Genomic DNA, 16,220 nt, shown 5'->3' on the forward strand with positions numbered 1-16,220 from the left:
CCCAAGCACCTAGAGAAACCTAAATCACTGAGAAATATCTGTTGATTCTCTTCTACAATCCCTCCAAGTTTGGTGAAGATTGGGTTTCTGCACCACTTCACTTGACTTAGATGAAGTCCAATCTTCATCACTTCACCACTTAGAGGAGAGTCAGGGGAAGTTTCTGTGTGAATTTGGTGTCTCTAGGTGCTGCGGGGGTTACTTTATAGGATTTTAAAGTAAAAAAATTGACAATTTATAAATTTGTCAGAAAAAAATTAGAAATTCATAATTTGTAATTTGTTAACCTTGCCGAATCACAAATCAAATCCCAATTTTTCTGACTCATATCCATCTCTAATACTATGTAATCCAGGAACAGCCCATTTTTCAGGCATCAGTCTCAGCAATAACTCCATCTGCCTCACTCCCATTCTCCTACCAGGTTTTTATCAAGGTTTTACACTTTTTAGAATGTAGTGCAGTTTGGCACTTGAATGAAATGTATTTCATACATATGCTATTTTTCTGCTTCTAACATCTTGGTATCGGCTTTATGGTGGTCTTGTTTACAGTGATTGCTTCTTTTATTACATTTGACCTTCTCTCGTTCTCCACTTTGGTTTCAAATTTCTTTATGTAGAACTCAGAGTAGAAAGTAGAGCAATCAGTTCAATAATACTATCCTTCTGTATTACTTTTATAATACCTGCATACAAAAGTGTGTCTCTGAGATGCAGTGTAATCAAATAACCATAATAGATGCTGGCAATTGCACAAAGTGGTGCAATAATCTTTTTCAACTCCCTCCAGCCCCCAGTCCCATCGAGCCAAGAGACCAGTGTAAGTCACCAGTCTTAGTGCTTTCTTATGTAACCACCATTTTCAAGCTACCGCACATATATAATTATCTAATTTAATTTTAAAAAACCACTGTTCTGTTTTCTGCCTACCAGAGACCCTGTATGATTTCCAAAAAGATGGAGAGATGTCCAAGTCACAGCTGGATTTCATATTTTCAAAAACAGTAGATAACCACTGTTTCTTTGTTTCATAATCTCAGTCATTGGCAAACCAGTACATCAGAGTGGAAGCTGCTGACTCCGATCTCATGAGGAGACTGAATGTGCTCTGATTTAATCCAAACTATACAAAATCTATCAAAAGGGATGAGCCTGGTCTCCAAAATAAGTTCAGAACCTTGGATAGCTACTTAAATGTTCAAACTAAGACTTGGAGCAGATTCACTACCCCTGTAAAACTGGAGTTGCTAGCCTCCATTGCAGCATCACCTGGTAGCATCTTTGCATTTCCGCAGCTCCCTCCTTACTCCTTAATTCATCTGAACTCTGTGGCCATTCAGACCTCGTGACTTCTTCAACATCACTACCTTTCTCTCTTTTCCAGTCTGCACTCACTCTCTAGCAACCTGCTCTTTGTAACATCTTGTCTCATGAAGAAATTTAGTGAACTCAGAAATCTAAACATTTCATGTGACACCCCCCCCCATTTGACCTTGAAACATATGGATTTTGAGATTTTTGTTTTATTTTTCTAGTCAAGACAACTACCTTTATTTCATGTTGTGAATAGACCTCAATCTTCTTCATGTCACATGGCCAGCAAAGCTTAGATGTTGAGTACAAGTTGAACAGCTGATCTCACCTCTGCCTCTGATTGGCTAAGCATGTCCAAGAGCCATTACAGGGGCACACAGAACTAGAGAAAGAATTTACGACAGGGGTGGACAAAGTGTAATCTTCCAGGTATTCCTGGACAACACCCATGCTCATGGTTGGCTGAGGCTGATGGGGGTTGGAGTCAAATGATATCTAGAGACCTACTCTCTTCTCATCCCAGATCTAAGTTTTCAGAAGTGGATAAAAAGACATTGAACACAAGGTTTACTAAATGAGGGCAGAGGAAGGAACAAGACTATTAGTATACACATTTCTCAAAGGCTAGGTCTACTTATCTGGCTAATTACCAGACTTAGCAGAAATCATAGAGCTCTTTTTGATGCTATCAGATTATCTTGGGGGGATGGGGAAGGCATGGAGTCACAAAACACATTTCAAAATATATGCGTGCAGTGTAATATCCATGTAATTAAACAGTTATATTATATTACTGGATGTGAAAATAGGCTGATAATAATGTAAAAAGCAAACTGAGTGGTTCAGGCAACACCTTCAACCCTAACCAAGTATACCCACTTCTTTGTTCTGAAAAGACACTGTCTGAAGAGCCCACCTGCTATTGTCAACTGTGCATTTGCTAATTTTTCCAAAATGAAGGAAACAATCCTAAATCATGGGGCCCTTCTCCCTGAAAGTCATGTAAACTTGTCAGTTTTGCTGTGATAAGGGAAGTGATGTCAGGTCATAGTTAATACATTTTTATTACTATATTACTATATTTGGTCTCTCCACCTCTCTGTCCTGGATTGTTCTTTGCTTATGTATTTCTTAGTCCTTTATTCCAAATAAAGGTTTGTTAGAGTTCATGATGTCTCTTGTGAAGGTCTTTTGCATGTCTCTCTAATTCTCAGAGGTTTTAGCTCTGCTGCTCTGTGTAAACTTCTAAATGTGACTCCATGCAATAAATTGTGTGTCAATTTATATTCATGGATGTGAAGGTGATCTGGCTGAGACACCTGTCATCCCATTGTTCACAAAGGCTGATTTGGCTGACATGCCTGGATAGGTGGGTGTCCCCTTCCTACCTCATCACCTCATCTGCATCCCTCCTAAAGTTGGGTGCTCAGTGGAAAAGCACAACCATCAGTTGTATAGGAGTTACCATACACAGCAGAGGTCGTCAACACCCGGTCCACGGCCCGGTGAGACGGACTGGGCCGCGAAGACAGACCTCCCCCCCACGCACTCCCCTCCCCACAGGTGCTTTGCGCACATGCGCGCACGCCAGCTCCGGCGTGAGCGCTCCCCCATCACTTCACGCATGCGCCTAAGTGCCCGAGCACCTGCGCGAAGGGGTGGGTGGGCACGCAGGCTCCCCTGTGCATGCACGAAGAGGGGGAGTGCTCACGCCAGCGCTGGCGGGCAGGTGCTCCCCCACTGCTTTGCGCATGTGCCCAAGTGCTCACGCGCCCATGAGAAGGGGTGGGCGGGAGCGCGGGTGGGTGTGCAGGTGCCCCTGCGCAAATGGGTGAGGGAGCGCTCATGCTGGCACTGGCGGGTGGGCGGGCACTCTCCCATTGCTTCACACATATGCCTGCACCCTCGCACACCTGCGGGTCCCCCCCCCGCCTTCCTCGGAGGCTCAGCCAGTTCGCAGTCCCAAAAGGGTTGGGGACCGCTGATACATAGCATTATCCTCCAACATCCTACCACTACTCTTACCCCAATATTTGCCATCTCACATTTGACACTGGCATCTCACATTGCCTAATGGCATGGCCAACCTGGAACTTGCATTCTGATACACTGGCTCTGGGTATGGAGGCTTCATTTAATGTCCAAATAACCCATTCTTTACAAATTTGTCAAATGCTGTTTTAAAACTACTGACCATAACTGGATTTTGTGATGAAAGATCCAATAATTTAAGTTTTGCTTTATACAAAAGAGTAATTTATTTCCCCTGTCCTGAATGCAATGCCAACGACCCTGGTTTTCTGGCATTCTGAAAGAAAATATAATCTTCTTCTGTTTACTCTCTACCACCACTGACAATTTCATTAACCTCAATTTATAGCATAGATACATGTCTTTGAACAAAAGATAAGCCAATTTCCTGATATGTTTTGACTACAGTATCTTCTCTCTCTCTAACGCACCTTCTTCAGGTGTGAATGACTAAAATTTCACAAGGTATCCTACACAGAGGCATGATTTGACAAATGCTGATGAATCTGAAAATGATCCAGAGTGAAAGGGGGAAAAAACACATCCAGATGTTGCTGCCTCTTCGGTTACTGGATACCAAACATGGATGGAGTGTGCTCTTTTCTCCTTCCCCTCCCACAATGGCTTTCCTAGGAGATGACCTTTACACAATGTTACCACCATGCCTATATGAGGGGCTTCTGAGAAGAGGCCCACAATTCACCTCCCCAAATCTGTGTTTATTCATGGGGTGACATCAAACCTTATCTCTAAATGTCACGGACTGGGAGATCGCTGAGTTGGGTTGCATAAGTCTTTGTGGGTGTGTTACCCAGATGTCAACAACTGATGAGCTGTACGACAACACACACCTGAGGTCTAAAGGTTGCCACTGTCATCACTACAACACAGAGAACAAAACACTGCATTAAAATGTGAAATCCCTATGATGCTGATACTTCTAGCATTCAGTTTGTATTTCAATAGAACAGAACTCTCCAGTCCTCGCTGTGATATTTCCTGTTTGGAGGGTGGTTGCAGTTTTCCCATGCTGTTCTGTTCAGCATACATAGAAGACACGCTCAGAAGAGGCAGGATTTCTTAGTCCCACAGAAACTTTGTTTGAGACTCAAATCTGTTGGAATTATAAAGGAAATTTACAGAAAAAGGAAACCAAACCAAACCAAAATTTATTACTGGAACTTTTGTCTGAGAGAGAAAATAAGAATGGCCAAAATCCTTTCACATAGTAATTTGCACTAAAGTAGGCCCATTTGAATCAATGCAACTTATGGAGGAGTTGATTCACCAAATCCCCATTGATTCAATGGTCTTACTCTAGTGTGATTTACTAAGAATTTTGAGAGATAAGGTAAGAGGACTAATAAAGGAGGAAATTAAATCATTCCTCAGAATACTATTTTAGGCAGAGCAGCCAAGACAAAGATCGGAATACTCAGGAAGAACACCATGAGCAAACAGTCCTCAAGAGCGTTACACTTTTCCCTAACACCAGGTTTGCAGATAAGAACAGTCATTTTTATGGGCTATAACCCACACAATCCCCCTACCCCCATCTACCCACAGCCAGTTCAAGCACCTGCCCAGCATTCCTGTGTGCCCTCCATTGTTCAATGGAAAACAAAGGGTATAACGAGATGTTATCAGCATACTAATGAAACCTGTCCCCAAACCTTGAGACTATCTATGTTCCCCAGAAACCAAGACAATATAAGCACCATGACCAAAGCACTTACAAAGCCAAAACAGCACCTGAAAGTACATTGAAATGGATCTGCAAACAATCTATTTCACCTCATACCATTTGGAGTTGAGCCAGTACCACGCTCTTGCCTAAAACGGGGGTGAACTATGACAGGGCTATAGTTTTTACAAGTACTGTACAAAGATTGAAATATAATGTTACTTTGTCACTGCTGATGTAGCTCCGTCCATGTGCGAGGCCTGAGGCAATGGCTCAGCAGAAAATGCTAGGCTCAGAGTGTGACCTGCCACATGTCTTGGTGTGATAACATGCTGGGATAGCCTCGTGGCTGTCCCTCCAGTCATGAGGTTCTAAGTTCATGATCAGTAAGCTGGGTCTTCTTAACACCATGTCCAAGCCCACCGCCACAAATTTGGGCAGGGTGCAACTGAAAGCACATCAACAGATGTTTAAGATGAGGTTCTGAAGCTTATTCTGCATACTACCACCTTCTAAGATTAGGTGGGTGTTGACAGAGGACAGGGTCTTTTCTGCTGTGACACACTGTTCTGTAGAATTCCATCTCCAGGAAAGGCACCTGGTGTCATCCTTGTTTTCTCTTCCACAACCAGCGAACATCTTTTTATTTTCTTGCAATTTTTTAAAGTCTAAAGAGGTTTCATTATGTTTGTCTCTCTTTTTCTGTTATATTATTTATTACGCATTACATTCTATTCCCAGCAACACACCTAGATTGCTGCTGCACCAAAATTCCAGGTCTCCCTAGTATGAGATCGTAGCGATAAGGTCACGGTCTCTGCCCCCCCTCCTTGTTGGCAAATGACATGGATCCCTTTTACATATATGCATCAGTGTATGTTGGTGAGCTATCATAGATGAATAAACATGACATGTTGGATATATATATGAACGGCTCAGAGACACTGGGCTCCATATGCGAAAGAAAGAGAACTGGCTTCAAATTCTCCAGAGATCCATCAAAAGAAATGGCTTCAGGTATGTTTTTACATATAAGGAGGCAGAAGGCGGATGCTTGCAACTTTTTTAGTGGCTGGAAGCTCTGGGCCTGAAGTGGTGCAAGGTCCACAGAAATTCAGTGGGAACAGATAAAGGTGACATGACTGAGGTGGTAATTAAGGTGGTGAAGATCAAATCTGGGTCTGCTGCAGGTTTTATTTTTGTTGTGATTCTTTGTGTCAATATTAAATTAATTTGCTTTAGGAGGACAGGAAGAAAGTGATGAAATCTAACCACCCCAGAAGAAAAGAAATGCATAAGTTTAGTTGTTAATTATGTTTGGATAAAATTCAGAATATGGAGCAAGCTAAGTGAGAAAACGTAACTGTACACAAGTGGTGTGTTTAAAGTCTATGTTCCTATGTACATTTAATCTCTCTTCTATTTGAAGATTAATTGAGGACTATGACCCTTTACTTGAACTAATTAGCATTCCCTGTTCAAGAAGCCTATGCAGGCGAAACTGCTGTAAAGCCTGTGACCAATTTATGAAGCCACCCTTCTGGATAGTAAAGCCCAAGGCGTACTGGGGCGATAAAACTGGAATGGCTGGTAGCTGTGCATATGGAGAACACTAATCTCCTAGCTGTTCATATAAACCACTGATTGCATCTTGCACTAGTTTCACCATACCTGTTAATAGGGAATATTAGAGATAGTGTACCTCTCAAAAGAAGCCCAAACTAAGAGGTGGTGTACTTGCATTTTGTGTGTGCATGTGTGCACGAGTGAGTGGGGAGAGGAAGGAAGATCTAGCTTTTGAACTATCTCATGAAATTAATTCATTGTGTAACATGTCAGAACACATCATATGTAATTAATTAACATTAGAATTTTAAGGAGGAGTAACTCGCTATAATACTTTATTTCAGATACTTGGAGGGGTCTTGAAAAATTTTTTGTTTTAAAGAGCCTGTAAAAATGTCTCCTTAAAAGTAACTAGAAAATGCTACTCACTGCAAAAAAAAAAAAAAAAAGGCATTGTTCCAACTCATTACATTATGTTTGAAATGTATAATCATTATATGCTTGGTACCAAAAATGAAGGGGAACTTTATACAGATAACTAGATTATTTGTAACTTGTTAAGATGTCTGCGTCCAATGGGGTATGTAGAGAAAGTATGTGACTCAACCCGGGCATCTCTGGCTAAAGGATCCCCAACATAAAACCTAGAAAGAGACAGCCCCACTCCACAAAGCCAGTACATAATGTATTCACATTATGTCAGAGACCTTTGGGTAGTGTGGGCAGCATGTAAGTTAAATAAATAAATAAATTTTGGCTATCCAGGCCATTGGTCTAAAAGAGTATAAAGTATTTCTTCATGGGTTAAAGGCCACCACTTTCCTGGCATAGAGTTTTCCTAATTTTTAGAGATCCAGTTGCCAAGACAGAATGTCAAAGCATTCCATCTGGACTTGCCTTGATAGCCTTAAATATGAGAAAGTCTGAGAATAGTTATGTTTGTAAGTGACAGTTCAAATACACCACTCCTGCTTGATGCAAAACAACCACCATCACCCTACTCACAACTGTTTTGCTGGAGACAGAAGTGGTCTGAAAAATTATCATTTAGCTATTGACATCTCTCAATTGAGGTGTGTATGAGATGTGTGTGTTATTTGCTGTGAAGCCGGAACCAACTTACTGTTGTGTGCTGTCACGTTGCCTCCAATGCTAGCTTCTTGTCCACAATACAAGTCGTGCATCAGGGCAATCAAGTGCTGAGGCACATCCATTTCTTTCAGAACAACCCATTGTCTCTCATAATCTACAGTCAAAGAGTTTGCTTTAGTCTATAAAGCATAGACTGATCTTCTAAAATACTTTGCTGCTCTCCAGTTGCCAGTGGATATATACTAAAGGCAGATCTTTTTATATATGTAGACCAGAATGCCCAAATGCCATTTAATAAGAGTATAGCTGTTACCATCCCAATCTACAAAAAGGGCAAGAAGGATAATTCAGCACATTATTCCCCAGGTTGTTGTTGTTGTTGTTGTTTAGCCGTTTAGTTGTGTCCGACTCTTCGTGACTCCATGGATCAGAGCACGGCAGGTTCTCCTGTCCTCCACTGCATTCCAGAGATGGGTCAAATTCATGTTGGTAGCAACGTGATTACCCAGGTAGTTGCCTGTAATTAGTAAGCTCAACACTAGACATTTATTGGAAACTTCAAAGCTAGATGGAATCTGAAAACATTTTGGTTGTCAAAAAAGCAGGCTTTAGAACAGGACGATCCACCCTGGTGCTGGCTCTGATCCTGCAGTATTTGGTGGAAAAAGTAAACTAGTACAGTAATAAATGGCCACAAGTCTGAGTAAGGAAAGGGCCTTTAAGTATCCTGGTGTTGCCTTTCAAGCAAATGGCACTAGTAAAAGTATTTGCAGAATAAGTTGCCCAAGCAGCAGAGATCTGCTTCGGCAATACTTTTTTTCCCCACCGGGGAGGGGCATTATATTCCAGCTGCTTTGAAATTGTTCTAGGCCAGCTCTCTCAGTCAGCTTCTTTATGGTGCACAACTGGGCCTTTTTATTCCCTTGGAAGCAGGCCAAAGAGATTTTTGAGAACTATTCTTCAAGTACCCTGCTAGATCCCAAATGCAGCTCTGCAGTTGGAGGTGGGATACTGGACGGCTGAAACTAGGGTTTGGCTATTTATCTTTATTTTTTTTGCTGATGCTAATATTTTCCCCAATTGATAGGCTTGACCTTTCTAATACTACAAGACAATAATCAGTCTGTTTGGAAGAAAGCTCTTTTTGCAAAACATAAAGGATGCAGTTTCTGTGTGGAATTACATAACTATATGTGATATGTGCAGCTAGATGAGTCTATGACAGAAGTCAAGAGGCAAGATGATCTCATTGCAACCTTGAACAATATTCTACAGTAAATGATACAGCATTGTTGCCTTTTCATCCAGCTAATTATTTTTATTTGCTTTCAATAGAAAGGCACCATAGAGCTTTCATTTGTTGCCTGGCTAAATGCTCTGCCATCAGCTGTCCAGGAGGGGAAGTTTAAAAAGATCCCATACTGCCAACACAAATGTCTTTGTAATTCTGGAGGAATGGGATTAATAACTCATGTTCTTTTGCAGTGCCCTTTTTATTCTGATATTAGGAAAACTTTTATTGAACTAAAAAGCTATTTACTAGATGTGAAGAGGCCTTTTATTGCTTTCAAGGCTGAATATATGTACAATATGCTCTTTAATGTGGTGAAATTTTGCATGGCTGCAATCAAAATTTGTGAAAGAAGGCATTTTTAGTAAATTTATCATAATCAATTTTAGTTAACAGCAGCAATTTTCTAAGAGGGGAACACATTCACTACTAACTATGCCACTAGGAGATGTTTAGTTTTTTTATTTTCATGTTTTTGGGAAACATAGTAATACAGGTCCTTGGAATAACGTTTTATGTATTTATGGTTCATTTATACTTCATATATTGGTCACTGAGCATAATAAAGTTTATCTATCTAACCAATTGTTATCTGTTAAAGCTGTGGGAAAGTAACTCATATTGCTTCTTCCACTACATATCACTTTTTCGTAACTTTACTACTTTTTAAAAGGAATGTCAGGATTGATAAGGACTGGCAACATAAAATGTCTCTGAAAGGCCCTTTAAAAGATATTTGAAAGTAACAAGAAAATGTTGTTTACTACACAAATAAATAACTTCATTCATCTTCAAGAAGTTATTTTTGAAATGTAACCTCATCATACCCTTCAGGCTCAAAAAGCAACTAAAAGCATGAACTGCATTATTTGAACATACATATTCATTCTAAGGTCTGGCTAGATGTAGGCATATACACCCAGCTATAAGCTGGTTAAATGACATGGCTTTGTTTGAAATAATCTGGGAAACTAATGTATTGGAGACAATCAATATACTGTAGGTCAAACAGACAGTTATGTGGCTAATTTCAGGCAGCCTCCTTGATATACAGTAATCCAAACCACTTATGGTGCTAATTACCAGAATACAAATCAAGTTAATCAAAGTTAGGGATTGGCTAGACAGCCAAATTGGAGCAGGCTGGATCTGTCTAAACAGGGTCCCTTACGGTCAAATAAGGTTGCACAGCAGTGTGTGATGCAATCCTTGTATCCACACACAAGGATCAGGTGGCTTTGAGTCAGGAAACCACATTGCACCTCAACCCACCCTGTTAGGCACAAACAAGATCTTTTTTTTTCCTTTAAAAAGGAGACATTTCTCAAGATTGTTAATGAGCTGACTGGCTGTCCCTTGGAAGAAGCCTCTTAACAATCTTGAGGAACAGAAAACTTCTGTGTGGCTCTACTTTGGAGGGGGAGACAAAGATTTCCATTTCTTTTCAATGGCTGTTAACTGACACAGTACATCAGTGATACTTTAACAGGCCTTTAAAAAAGTTTCAAAGCATTGCAATAATTTAAAAGAAGTGCAGAGCTCCCTGCTTCCTGCCTTCCAAAGGAGAGCTGAGCAGGAATTTCAATTTCTCAAGGTTGTTAAGAAGCACCTGATTTTATAAGGTTCAGTTTTTCTCCACTGAAAAGGAACAGACATTTTAAAAAAGATTATAAAGCTGTACCCAAGATTTGTCAAGAATTAAGTTCAGCCTTAACAGGATATACCAATTTGCAAAGAAGCTTGGATTCAGCTCAGCTGTTTTATTACACTATTTGCTTTTATTAATTTGCAGAAATCCTGAGCCCTTAGAAAAGGCCCTGCTTTCTGAAAACATGCATCTTCTTTTGCAGGCTCTAGACCTTCTCTTCTGCTTCTCATTGCTTTGTTTTCCTTGGCTCTGCAATGGCCTGAGGTAACAAGAGCCCTCCCCACCATGCCCCTCTCCAGTCTCTTTGCCAATGCGGTACTAAGAGCCCAGCATCTGCACGTACTTGCCACAGACACCTTCAAGGAATTTGTGAGTAAGGGGGTATTATTTGGGATTGCCATCCATTTGTTTAATATCATTATTCCTATTAAAAGAGAAGTCAGGTGGCTAAGAATCTATCCATGGACTTTGAAGTGAAACAAGGTGACCCAAATATAAGGTAACAATTTCCACATATTTGTGGGAACACTGCTATGCAGAAGGCTGTAAGGTAAAATAAAAAATTAAGTAAGTATGCATAACAGCTCTTCCTAAAGTCTTGACAAGTATCCAATATTTCCAGGGTGTTTTGGACATAGAAATATGAGTTAGAACTTGGAAAATTATTTGCAAAAAACTCTATCAGCTATAGTTGCTAATTCCGTATCCAAACAAATTAATTACCATTATATTTGCAACTTCCAAAAAAATAATGATCTTCTTTCTTGTTATAGTTCCTTTCTTGAAAGGAACTAAAACAGTTGCTTTTTTTAAAAAAAGCTTTCTAAAAAGTAAGAATGTTACAAGCTACTGGCCTTGTCTGATAACTTTGCTTATATGAAACAATTCTGCCCCTCCATATTCTAATAGTAGATTCTTATCCACAATACAAGTTATGGATCACAACAATCAAGTGCTGATGCACACTCATTTCTTTCAGAATAACCCATAGTTTCTTGTGATCCACACAGTCAAAGGTTTTGCTTCAGTCTATAACGCATAGGTTGATATTCTTTTGAAACTCTTCAGTTTCAAAATAACTCTACCCCATAGCCTGCTAAATGGCTTCCAAGTAACCCAGATCTCCATGTGATGGGGGACTATATTTGCCTGGGTTGCCATCCACTTTAAGAGATGGGAAATTCTTTCTTTCTGCCTTTTAGTCCTGGTATTCACAATTCATAGATGTTCCCAAAAGACTTTTCCTTGGTTTCAGTTTGGGATGGGTAGGATAACAGCTAAAGAGTGGATGCACATTTGGTGTAGATGTTTTGAGTCTTACACTATTAGCTGTATGTCACTGGATGCAATTCCTGCCAGGTTTCATCATTCGGAATTGGCTTATGACACAAAGTAACAGTTCTACAGTTTTCACTGAGTACTACATTTCCCTTTTTTTGTTTGGGCTGGACTATAAAACATCAAGCTAAGGCATTCACCTGAGGGGTAACAGTCTAGTTCTTCATGTCAAGAGTCTAGTTCTTAGTGTCTGTGGATGTGCCCCAGCTGTTTCTGACAGCTTTTAAAATATATTATTTCTCGTGGAGATCTTTTGTTTTGTATTTTGATAGTGGATTTTATATATCAGATACAATCAAAAGTAATACCTAGGTATTTGGGGACAAACAATGATCTTGTTGAATGCTGTTCCAGATAACCTGAAGTTTCCAAGATGCCTGCATGCATCTCAAATGAAAACCACATATTGGTGTAGGGTTGGGTTTAACTTGATTCCTATCATAATTTGCAACAGGTTCTTCTAATGCATCTGTTAGAACACTGGTTCTTAACCTTGGGTTACTCAGGAGTTTTGGACTGCAACTCCCAGAAGCCTTCACCACCAGCTGTCCTGACTGGGGTTTCTGGGAGTTGCAGTTCAAAAGCATCCGAGTAACAAAGGTTAAGAACCACTGTGTTAGAAGATGTTCGACCATCTGAAAGCTATGTGACTGAGCAGCAACTGTGAGGTTATCAGTACTGTATAAACAAACCTTTTGTGCCTTGAAGAAGTGGTTAGTCATTGGTGTAGATGTTAAAATGGAAACCAGTAGACTGCCCTGGGGTAGTCCAACATTTTGAATTATCTGCATTGTTTTGAAAATTAACAGAAAATCTGCAATTTTGCAAAGGACTTTCCATTACTTTAGTAAATACGTGGTTAGATTATGAATAGGATTGTCTGAAAAGATTACTGTATTCTGCACAATTGCTTTAATTTCCCCAAGTCATGTGGCACTGTCTCCTTCTGCCACTAAATAACTATAAACGGACTTAGAACATCAGTCAAAAGAGCAAGACTTTCAGATGAAAACAGGTCTCTTCCAGACAGATATAACCATACTATTCTGATTTTATTTGATTATATTTGTATTTTAAACAATTGTGACGGCTTTTAGCTAATACAATAAATTTAAACTTGAACTATCCAACTACTACTCAGCAAATTATCAATACCATTACGGTCAAGGAGGCAATGGATCTGATCCACTGGGACAATTTAAAGGGAAGTTCTCCCATGCAGATTACCTTGAACTGAAAGGAGGCTGCAGAGCAGTTCCCTTGTGCACCTCCCTCTGTGCAAGAACTCACCAACAGAGTATTCTGTCCCACCACTTGTTTGGGGAGATGCAGCTTGGATTTTCTTCTCGGGCACAAGAATGGTGTGGGCTGGCCTAGCTCTCCTGTCTTTCTAAGGCATTGCTCATTGCCTTGCTTTTCCATTTTGGGTTAAATGTGGGTGTTTGCAGCTTCTCACACCATTTTGTCACATTTGCACAGGAACGTACCTACATTCCAGAAGACCAGCGACAGTCCAACAAGAATTCTCAGTTTTGTTACTCTGAAACCATCCCTGCACCCACTGGGAAGGATGATGCCCAGCAAAAAACAGTAAGTTGACTGCCAACTTTCCTTGTTCCATGGAACAGATTTACTGATGTCTAAAATCTAGACCTTGCATTTCATGTACTCAGTTTCCAGTTCCACTACTTAAACAACCTTTTCTCAAATGATTTGAGAGATATGCATTAGCTGGAACCTTTGCCTATTGGGTTGGTTTCATAATCTCCTCCACCCACCACATAACACTGTGGAAGTGTATTATTATGTATGACACAAAGTTGGATAGTGTCCAGAAGAGACATCCCTTAAAAAGTAATTTATTTTGAGGGAAGATGTTCCCTGTCCAGGTCCATGAGCCACTTTCTACCTAATCACATCCCATCTTGAGCAAGGGATTGAACTCTACTTTATAGGCCCCTTCCAACTTTATTGTTCTATGATCAACAGCCAACCTGAATAAACATATTCTATATCAGTTCCAGATGTACAGGTGAGTCTCTAGGAAAATAATTCCAAAAGTGCGGGCTGCCCCTGTTGAACATGCACTTTTGCAAAGCTGGTTCAGAATGCAGGTGTACTTAAGAAAGTATTATCAGTTTTAAAGATCATGATGGAATATGGGAGGAGCTTTTTAGAGCTCTTAAAATAATGATCATTTTGTTTCTTTCTCATTTCAGGATATAGAGCTACTCAGATTTTCACTGACCCTCATTCAGTCATGGCTAAGTCCTGTGCACCACCTCAGCAGGATGTTCAGTAACACATTGGTCTTCGGAACCTCGGACAGAGTCTATGAAAAACTCCAAGACTTGGAAGAAGGTATCCAGACTCTTATGCGGGTAAGCAGTCTCCTCCCTCACTAGTAACCAAGTTACAATGAGCCATGGTCAAACAACATCAGTTCTGGTCAACGTGCTTAGGAAAAAATAGCACTGGAAGTTTGTTTCTTTCCCCTTTCCCTGTAAATACAACGTAATAATTAGTGAGTCAAATCATCTTCTTATTGCATAAGAGCTTAAGAAGTCTGGATAAATATAAGGGTGCGATTACATCAGCAAGGCAAATCAGAGTGATTTGGGTCTGATATGACTTGAATCAGTCTTTTTCATATTTGTATTCTGTTTAATTGGTCACTTGAAGACCACAAATTGTTTTGGTGCCATTGTCCACAGTGGCCCTGATGAAATTTGATATATGCCCACAGCCTCCCTTTCTTTGATACCACCCAGCTGGCAAATCCTGGTTCTCCATTCTTATCTTTTTTTTTCCTATGCAGAGGTGATTGAGCATTGACGTATCAATGCATTGATAGAGATCCAATGCTATACTCGGTAGTTTATTTTTAAAAAATAATTTGGGACAACAAAGGAGAAAGAATGTAAGGGGGAGTAGGGGCAGGACCCACAGGAACATTCCATCCAGTTTCTTTCACACAACTGTTAATTGTTTGAAGAGGAATGGCTGAACTAAGATTGATAATGCAAACATGTGTAGTGCAGATATACATTATAGAAGGAAGCATCCATACCAAATATGCATAGAAGTTGAGCACCATCATCTACATGCCTGAAGGGACAAAAAACCAAAATGAAATAAATCCCAAATAAACAAAAGCAGCATGCTTTGGGAGCCTGTGCATCTCCTGCTAACTAAATGGCAAGGAGAAAAGTCTGCAACTGGCTGCTCCAATCTGACTCTGCTGACACTCTCTCATAGGAGGGTTAGATCATAAGGTATTTTGTTGGAAGAGAAAAACAGTCACAGGTATTGTCTCATGTGACTGCCTCAGTCTTCCAGCTTTGCCAACACTGCTGCCACACTTTCTACATTTAAAAGCACACAATTGGGCAAAGCCACAGCTTGGCCATATATCATTTATGCAGGAACCACATGGACATTTCTCCTCATCACCCCATAAAAAGGATGTAGTAGCTATAATCAGCACAGGAGCAAATGCGAGAATGTTTTCAATGTGAAGTTATTAAGCAAATTTTCATTTGAATACAATTGTGGTACCCTCTCCACTTGCAACAATTGTTTTTACAGGAGCTAGAAGACGGGAACTCTCGGGGCCTTCAACTCCATAGACTCTCCTATGACAAATTTGAATCTAATCTCCAGATCCGAGGTTCTTTGCTGAAAAACTATGGCCTTCTGTCCTGCTTCAAGAAGGATCTCCACAAAGTGGAGACCTATTTGAAAGTGATGAAATGTCGACGTTTTGGAGAAATTAACTGCACCATTTGAAAGCTCTACCTCTCATCTGCTTTTTGCATGTTGTTTTCTAATACTTGCTGAAGCCTCTGCTGTGATCTCCTGCATATCTGAGCCAAGTCACGCACTCAGTGTACCGCATGCCATAGTGCTGCTGTTTTATGAGGTGATGACCCTCTCTCTGCACTTGCTTGTACTTTTTTAACAGTAACAAATTTGCTTCTGAAGAATAAATGTTGTAAGCCTGACCTGTGCACTTGTTGATTTAGTATAGAGAAAAAAAATCCTGCAATTTACTTTCATCTCAATCGAAGACAGACATTTCAAGTGTATCATATGACAGCAGGAATCATGTTGGAAGGGGCCTATAAGGCCATGAAGTCCAACCCTCCAGCCAATGCAAGAATCTGAATCAAAGGACATCAGCCAGGTGGTTGTCCAAATTTGTCTTGAATGCTTCTGGTGTTAGAGCACTCACCATCTCTTCAGGTAATTGGT

The 16,220-nt window shown here is 40.3% G+C and overlaps 1 protein-coding gene across 2 annotated transcripts; it reads left to right on the forward strand.

Annotated features, from left to right (window-relative positions):
- The first annotated feature begins 3,426 nt into the window (after nucleotides 1-3,426).
- Nucleotides 3,427-15,970, forward strand: LOC110081378 (somatotropin). 2 transcript variants are annotated; one of them, XM_020798016.3, is made up of 5 exons: nucleotides 3,427-8,692; nucleotides 10,831-10,997; nucleotides 13,446-13,556; nucleotides 14,186-14,347; nucleotides 15,555-15,970. In XM_020798016.3, the coding sequence occupies exons 1-5, from the start codon at nucleotides 8,584-8,586 to the stop codon at nucleotides 15,753-15,755; spliced, it is 750 nt and encodes a 249-aa protein (XP_020653675.1). In that variant the 5' UTR covers nucleotides 3,427-8,583; the 3' UTR covers nucleotides 15,756-15,970. The 2 variants fall into 2 exon arrangements, with proteins under 2 accessions (XP_020653675.1, XP_020653676.1); XM_020798017.3 differs by having other exon boundaries at nucleotides 8,629-8,719.
- Nucleotides 15,971-16,220: the final 250 nt, after the last annotated feature.

Source organism: Pogona vitticeps, chromosome 6 (assembly GCF_051106095.1).
Source record: "Pogona vitticeps strain Pit_001003342236 chromosome 6, PviZW2.1, whole genome shotgun sequence".
In the NCBI taxonomy this organism is placed as follows: Eukaryota; Metazoa; Chordata; class Lepidosauria; order Squamata; family Agamidae; genus Pogona; species Pogona vitticeps.

Coding starts and splice junctions, on each gene's coding strand:
- LOC110081378 (XM_020798016.3), top strand. CDS start 8,584: ATGGTGCACAACTGGGCCTTTTTATTCCCTTGGAAGCAGGCCAAAGAG. Junction 8,693..10,830: donor ATGCAGCTCTGCAGTTGGAG/GTGGGATACTGG, acceptor CTTCTTTTGCAG/GCTCTAGACCTTCTCTTCTG. Junction 14,348..15,554: donor GTATCCAGACTCTTATGCGG/GTAAGCAGTCTC, acceptor TTGTTTTTACAG/GAGCTAGAAGACGGGAACTC.